We start from the raw sequence: 8223 nt of genomic DNA, 5'->3' as shown, positions 1-8223 counted from the left end.
AGGATTGGGTGGGGGAGGAGAGGGAGCGGCTATTTTATGATATGGTTTCTTGACCTAGTGGTCCTCTCTGGAAGGTGAGATGCAGTTTTCCCCTTTCCCACTTGACAGATAGAGCAGTGGTTCTCAACCTTTCATACAGGTCCTCCTGTGGTGGTGAACCCCCAACCATAAAATTATTGTCGTTGCTACTTCATCACTGTCATTTTGCTACTGTTTTGAATCGGGCGACCCCTGTGAAAGGGTCCTTCGACCCCCCAAAGGGTAGCGATGAACAGGTTGAGAACTGCTCTAAGAGGTCCCAGCCAGTTGGCAGTGCACTGACTTGCCCCGTTTCTCCTTCAGAGGGCAGTGTAGAGGAGGGGCTGGCAGCAGGGATCTAGCTTCTGCCTGGCTGACCCCTCTTCTCTCCTAAGTAGGGTCAAGTGTGAAAGGGTAGGGGGAGGCCAGTCACCTTTACACACACACAGACACACACACCAGCCCAGCTCCCCCATGGTCATCAGCTCCTAGTTCGCTCAACCAGAGTAGAGTGCAGGTGGCTAGCATGCAGAGAGTGTTCTCCTCCTCCAGGTCGCCTCGGGGCGCAGGGCGCACTGTCCTCCCCCCTGTGTCCCCCATTCCCCCTCCCTCCCGCCCCATTGCCCTCATGCGCCCTAAGGAACTTCTGGGTGGCGGTGGCTCCATAACTTCACTTAGTCGGCAAGTGTCCCTGGCCAAGCGTGCGCGACAGGTCTAATTTGCAGGGCTGGGAGAGAAGCAGCCCAGTGGGGCTAGCCTGGGCATCCGCCACTCTGCCCCCCTCCCGCCCCAGACGCTCCTCCCGCGCACCCCCACCCCCACCCCACCAGCTGGGATTTTCCAGAGGGTGAACTGCCTGGCCCGTAAATCCCTTCTGAAGTCCCTCGCCCCTCCCTCCGGCTCTCCCCCCAGCCCTGCCTTCTAGGTCCGCGCTCCTGTCCCCTCCTGGCCAGGGCCGCTCTCCCTCTCCGGCTGTGTGCGCCCAGCGCCCAGCGCCCAACGCAGGGCTACCTCCGCGGCGCCCCTGGTCGTGCGCCCGTCTTCCCCACGAGCCTGACCTGCGCTCCCCGCCGGTGCACCCCCTGGCCATGCGCCCCCCGGCGGAGCGCCCCTGCGCCCCCGCCGCCGCCTCTGCGGCCACCGCGCTGGCGCTGTGCAGCGTCCTGCTGCTGCCGGGGCGCGGGCTGGCGTGCCCCGCGGGCTGTGCCTGCAGCGACCCGCACACGGTGGACTGCCGCGACCGCGGGCTGCCCCGCGTGCCCGACCTCTTCCCTCTGGACGTGCGCAAGCTGCTGGTGGCCGGCAACCACATCCAGGAGATCCCCGAAGACTTCTTCATCTTCTACGGTGACCTGGTCTACCTGGACTTCAGGAACAACTCGCTGCGCTCGCTGCAGGAGGGCACGTTCCGGGGCTCCGCCAAGCTGGCCTTCCTGGACCTCAGCTACAACAACCTGACCCAGCTGGACGCCGGGGCCTTCCGCTCGGCCGCCAGGCTGGTCAAGCTGAGCCTGGCCAACAACCGCCTGGCCGGCGTGGACCAGGCCGCCTTCGAGACGCTGGAGTCGCTGCAGGTGCTGGAGCTCAATGACAATCACCTCGGCAGCCTCAACGTGGCCGCCCTGGCCGCGCTGCCCGCGCTCCGCACGCTGCGCCTGGACGGGAACCCGTGGCTCTGCGACTGCGACTTCGCCCACCTCTTCTCCTGGATCCAGGAGAACGCCTCCAAGCTGCCCAAAGGTGAGCCGCGCTCAGGCGAGTGGAGCCAGGCGGCCGCCGCTCCAGTCGGGGTATAAGGAACAGGGGGCCTGGGTGGAGCCTTGGCTGGCTCTGGTCCACGACAGACGGAGGCTTGGGCGCCGGGTAGGAGCACCCCACCACCTCTGCTTTCCAAACCCTCCCAGGGCCCCCGCAGGAAATTTCCTAGGTCTCTACAGGAGTGGAGTGGAGGAACACACATCAGGATTTGGGGGAATTTCTGGATTCTGATGTAAAGGTTCTCCCCCTTCTACAACAATTCACTTTCGGAAGTTTGGCCCCACGGGTTCCTAGTTACACCCCCCCCCATCTCCCTGGTCCTAGGGCTTGGAAGGAGGGTCCAGGTTATTTCTGGAAGGCACCCCGGGGTGTGGGCTGCTGCTCAGCTTCTGTCGGCCTCGGTCCACTGACTCAGTGCAGCCTCAGAGCCTGGACTGGTCGGTATGGTCTCAGCTCCCACTGTCGAAGGTGGTTGGGATCTTCGAATGTGACTGGCAGACAGCATGGCAGCCGAGGGAGGGCAGTCAGAGGGGCAGGGGAGATCTATGGCTCTAGCTTTTCAGGCCAGGTGTGAAATCGCTGCCCACCAGTGTTGAGGCTGGTGCACCTTTGGTATCTTCCCTCTTGGCACGGAGGGGTCAGAAATGAGGATGGTGACCTGCATAGCCCCTCTACCTGCAAGATTGCACATGGGTTCTGGGGTTATTGGGCCCCTGTGAAGTAGAGAGTGGGGAGCAAAGGCAGAGCTGAGAAGGAAGGGACTGAGATCCTTTGGTGTGAGCGGGGGAGTGCCAAGGTGGGGACATTAGATTGTCCCTCTGTTAGTCCCAGTCTTCCCACCCAGCGCTACCCCTCCCCCATAAGACACAGGGTCATAGGAACTTGAGCTGTAGGCACACATGATAAAAGATATCACAAGTGAGTGTTTGGCATTCACATATCTTGTTTTCCCTTTACTGAGAACTTGCCCCTTGCTCTCCTATGTCCTCAATTCACTTATTCTTCCAGTGCTGGTACCACTCACATACTTCCGGCATCAGGGCACCCATCCCCCCAAAGGCCCTCAGCTGGCACTTTCAGCCTGTGCTGGCTCTATTGCATGGGAAGTTCCCTGCAAAGATCTGACCCTTATGGTGTAGAGATTGTCCCAACTCCAAGCTCACCTGCCCAGCTGCCCAGACCTGCCCACTTGGGACGTGGGATTCAGGCCTTGTTGTGGAATGGGGTGAGCCTTAGGATTAAAAGACCCCTTTCCTTTATGTTGGGCTTGGTCTCATTAAGGCCCCATTGTTTATTTTGTTGACAGCATTGGCTGTCACTGTCTGGGGTTGAAGGTGAAGCTTTGGGGACTCCCAGATCTGTCCAGATGGCTGTGGGTCGTGAGCAGAGCACTTCCCTGGCTGGACTCACTTTCTTCTTCTCTTAGAAACTTGTGTTGCCCTCTGAGCACTAGGGAGTCCTGGCTTTGGAGCCTGAAGGCATGGGTTTGAGTCCCGCTGGGTTGACTCTTTACCCTCCTCTGTGGGACTGGGGCACAGGTACTCCTGCACAGCTCCGCGGGGTTGTGCGTGTGGGTGAAAGTGAACCCAGGAGCCATTGAGTCGTTTCCATGTGTGCAGAGAACTGCTGCAGAGAGCTTTCAGGTTGTGACCTTGCAGAAGGTGACTGCCAGGCCTTTCCCACTCGAGTCCCTGTGGGTTGGTTTGAACCACCAGTGCGTACATTGATATTTGAACGCGCAGCCAAGGGGGCCGCTCAGGGACTTTTGAGTAGGCCTAAAACAAAAATCAGAATCAAAAACCCAAACAAACTCACAGCTAGTAAGTCACTTCAGACCCATAGTGGCCCTATAGGGTAGAGCAGAACTCTTCCTATGGGTTTCTAAAGCTGTCAATCTTTACAGGATAGAAAGCCTCTTATTTCTCACGTGAGTGGATAATGGATTTGAACTGTAGATCTTGGGGTTAGCAGCCCAACTATGACCCCAGGTAAAAATGCAGTACAAATGTATTCTTCCTCTTAAACGAACAACCAAACCTACTGCCAAGTCGATTCCAATGCATAGTAACCTATTAAGGTTGCTGAGGCTGCAGACAGCCTCATCTTTCTCCATCAGAGAAGCTGGTGGACACGAACCACCAACTTCGCAGTTAGCAGTTTAGGGCTTTGCCTGACACCACCGCCACTACTCTGTAGTGGAGAGAAGAAAAGGGGCACCCGAGAGGGTGCACAGGCTAGGAGAAGGATAAAGGAACAGTGCCCGGCCCAGGACCAGGGTGGCCACTCGATCAGGCTGGGATCAAAATCACTGGGGGAGAGCAAGAAGGCTTCCTGGACCTTATGAAGTGGGTGTTGAAAAGGAACTCAGCCCTCAATGCCCACTGCCCATAATGTGGCACACAGTGTCACCGGGTGTAGAATGGGGTGGAGTAACCGGCACGGCCTGGACGTGAGACCCGCTGTTCAGGTCTGGGCTCAGGGTGATTGGCTGCCGGTGAGCGGGATGCTGACTCCTGACAGCATCATGTGGCAGAGCCGAGCTGCCCCGTCGGGTTCCTGGGCTGGAATCCACACGGAACAGATGGCTGTCTCAACAAGTGGGCTAGAACCACCAGGCTTTGCCTAGCAGCTCAGTGCTTCACTAGTGCACCACCAGGGCTCCTTAGCACAGCACAGGGCCTCTGGAGATGCTGACACGCCCCCCCAACTCTGCCCCCCCCCCCCCCCACGCCAGAACCTTCGCTGCTCCACGTACTTTCCCAGGGACAGCAGGGCAGAGTGGCTAAGGAAGGACCGGTGCTGGCACCACGCTGCTTGACTTCAAATCCTGGCTCTGTTTCTTACTGGCTGTGTGGCCTTTTGGAACACCATTTGATAAGGGTCGCCAGGTCTTTCTTCTGCGGTGCAGCTGGGTGGGTTGGAAGCACTGACCCTGACATTAGTAGTCAGACAGAAACCATTCGCATCCCCTAGGGACTCCCTAACTACTCTGTGAGAGTAAGCTAGCATAATTATTCTCTGGCTTTAACCAGGAAACCCAGAGAGGTGATGTGGTTTGGCCAAGGTCACAGCAAGGGTTATAGCCAGAGCTGGTGGCTATACCAGGACTTCCCAAATCCAAGCCCCCATCACAGTGATCACCCACTTTCTGCCAAAGAAGATTGGGTGTCCTTGGGGTGCCCAGACTCTAGGGTTTTGCAGGCAGGTGTGCTGCCTCATCCAGGGAAGGGAATTCAAAGGAAGGAACCAGCAAGATCCTGTCCCTGCTGCCCTGCCCCCACCTCCTGCCCCTGCTCCCCAGAGGAGGACGAGCTGGAGCCACAGCTTTCCCTGTGACCTTGACTTGCTCTCGCAGTCTCAAAAATCCGTTCATTGGCCTGGTGAGCCACAGCACTGGTGGGTGGGGAGAAACAGCCACCCCTCTAGCCAAGCTCTGCAGGGGTCGAGAGCGCGGGGTCTGAGCACTCAGGAGGTCTGGACTGGCTGCTGCTGACCAAAAGGCAGACGGCAAGGATGCCCGGATGCTCACCAGCTGATTCGGAAGAGACAAAATCCAACCAGCCAAACTACTCAGGATGTCCAGTGAACACCGGATTTCAGATAAACAGCAAGTAGTAGCAGCAGAAGGAGCCCTGGGAACAAACCGTTAAGTGCTTAACCATCCACAGATTTTAACTGTTTGAGCTCCCCTTTCCCCCCCAACGAAGCCCCAAGGGAGAGAGCCTATCTGCTCCTGTAAACAATACAGCCTAGAGATCCCATGGGGCACTTCGGCTTTCTCACACGCATTGCCGTCGGTCTGAATCAATCTGAAGGCATCCAACAACCACAAACGCATCCCACGCTTTGTTGCCCAAGTGCCAACAAGTTGGTTCTGATTCCTAGTGACCCAGTGTGCAGCAAAAGAAAACACTCCCAGTCCTGCAGCGTCCTCGCATCCTTCCCAAGTCTGATTCTCTGTTGCAGCCACTGTGTCAGCCCATCGCATCAGGGGTCTACCTCTCAGGCGCTGCCCCTCTACTCAACCGTGCAGGATGCCCTTCTCCAGGGACTGGTCCCTCCTGAGCACATGTTTGAAGTATGTGAGACCAAGTGTCACCTCCCTTGCTTCTAAGGAGCCCTCTGGCTGTCCTTCTTCCCAGGCAGTTTTGGTCATGCTTCTGGCAGACCAGAGTGTGGGGAATACTCTTCGCCAACACTGTAACCCCAATTCATCACTGTCCGTCGTCTTCCTTATGCACCGGAAACATTTCACATGCCTTTAGGGTGCTTGAACAGACCAGGGCTTGGGCCAGGTGCACCTTTGTCCTCCAACTGGCATCTCCGCTGAAAGAGGTCTTTTCAAACCTGTGCATTATGTTGATTTCTTGACCAACCTGCTGTGGTAGTTATATAACCTGGTGTCAGTTTGAGGATTCAGAGTGAAGGGGTGGAGTCTAGGCTGTTAATCAGCTCATAGGCAAGGAGGCCTCTGTGTGGGCATGACCTTCTCCTGAGGATTCTGGGAACTCTGGAATTCCTCCGTGGAGGCGGGAGACACACTCTTTCTCTCTCTCTCTGCTCACTCCAAGCGAGACGTTGCAGCTGATAAGACACATGGTACTACCTTAATGCCCTGAACTGGAGCAGCCACGTGGAGACCCCTGCCAGCACTTAGATGCTTACGTCACCACGGGATTCACAAGACTTCTCACCCACTGGCCTGTGTTCTTCCTGCATTCGGTGTCATTGAATGTGTTGTGTGAGTCTGAAGAGGACTTTATAGATTTGTATCAGACATATGGGCTAATATCAGACTTATGGACTTGATCTGGACCAGGCTCGGATGGTTTCTCAGTATTCATTTTCTCTTGTTTATAAAGCTCTTACCATACATATGAGTTTCCCTAGATTTGTTTCTCTAGTCCACCCGGACTGACACACCTGCCAATTACCATTGAGCCAACTTAGCCTCACGGGGACCCCATGTGTATCAAAGGCGACTTGAACTTTATGGGGGTTTCAATGGCTGCTTTTCTCGGAAGTAGATGGCCATGCCTTTCTTCTGGGGTTCCTCTGGGTGGGGTCAAAATGCCAACCTTTCGGTTAGCAGCCAAATTCATTAACTGTTTGCATCTCTGAAAGACTCCATTTCACACTTAGGACATACTTTTATCAAAGGTTCTTGGTTGTTTTGTCTGCAACTCAGAGTTGATTGGAATTTATCCAGCACCCCTCCTCTATGAGTTTGAGGCTCTGTGTAGTTAGCAAGTACCAGCTCCCTTAATGTGGCTGCTGGGTACTTTCATCCACAGTTTATCCAACAGGAAACACAGAGGACTGAAGAATGGAAATGGCGAGTGCCTGCTCATGTCGTCGGTGGCTGAGGTGAATTGGAACCCAAGAATATTCACGCCAAGACCCAAACTGCGCTTGGTAGGCGCTTTCAGAGTAGAAAGGGAATGTGAGTTGAGTCCTGGCGCTCCCTGGCTCCCACCCCGCTCCTGTCACTTGAGTCTCCCAAGTGACAGCTGGACCTTGGTCGGTTCTTCCTGCCCCAGATTCTGCACTTGCTCAGACATTTCCCCCCCTCGAGAGAAGGGTCCCAAGGCAGCGTGGAACAGTGCGCCCCCAAGGGGACAGTGATGGACTCCAGACCTTGGTGCAAGCACCCCTGGAAAGAGTGACTGGCTGGGGTAGAGAGGGGGTGGGGGCAGGGGGAAGGACTGTCTACTGTGGGTTGAGTGGCATCCCCCACAAACATATCAGTGGCCTTCCTGTCCACTAGATCTGTGGCTCTGCTCATTTGGCAATACGGCCCTCTTTGTTATGTTGAGGAGTCGGTGTCACTGTAGACTGTGACCTGAACCGAATCCCTGTATTGGAGACATTAACAAGAGCGGACAAGGCACCGAGAAGCACAGACAAGCCAGTGTGTGTGTGTGTGTGTGTGTGTGTGTGTGTGTGTGTATCAATCAGGAACCAAGGAAGACTGCCGGGCTACAGACAGTGGCATCGCCGTGGTGGCGGTCACTCAGAACAGTAACTTATGGTGGTGTCACCCCCTACCCCCAGCTCCTGTTGACGTCCTCCCAGATCAGATCAGACAGAATCTTGGTTGTTGTGGGGTGCTGTCGAGTCCTGGTAACTCACAGCGACCCTGTTACAACACGACGAAGCACGGCCGACTCGGTCCTCCACCAGCCTCACAATCGTTCGGCGTGAGCCCACTGTGTCAATCCGTCTTATCCAGGGTCTTCTCTTTTTGCTGCCCTCTTTGGAAGCTGTCATTGGGTAACTGATAACTTTGACCTGCGTGCAGGGGCTCTGGTGGCATCGTGGTGACACACCGGGCTGCAAAGTCAGCAGTTCAAAACCACCAGCCGCTCATGGAAGAAAGACAAGTGTTCTTGGTCTATAAAGAGTTACAGTCTTGGAAACCCACAGAGGCAGCTCTACCCCATCCTA

The 8223-nt window shown here is 55.9% G+C and overlaps 1 protein-coding gene across 1 annotated transcript in view; it reads left to right on the top strand.

Moving 5' to 3' along the window:
- Nucleotides 1-267: 267 nt before the first annotated feature.
- The window catches only part of LRRC38 (leucine rich repeat containing 38), a 42819-nt gene continuing 34863 nt past the window's right edge, over nt 268-8223 (top strand). Inside the window, exons 1-2 of the mRNA XM_075560881.1 lie at nt 268-275; nt 944-1758. Of these exons, the coding sequence (XP_075416996.1) occupies nt 268-275; nt 944-1758 (823 nt within the window). The remainder of the gene's footprint in view (nt 276-943; nt 1759-8223) is intronic.

The sequence above is a fragment of the Tenrec ecaudatus genome, chromosome 1 (assembly GCF_050624435.1).
Source record: "Tenrec ecaudatus isolate mTenEca1 chromosome 1, mTenEca1.hap1, whole genome shotgun sequence".
Taxonomy (NCBI): domain Eukaryota; kingdom Metazoa; phylum Chordata; class Mammalia; order Afrosoricida; family Tenrecidae; genus Tenrec; species Tenrec ecaudatus.
This window is presented reverse-complemented; position numbering and strand designations above follow the sequence as displayed.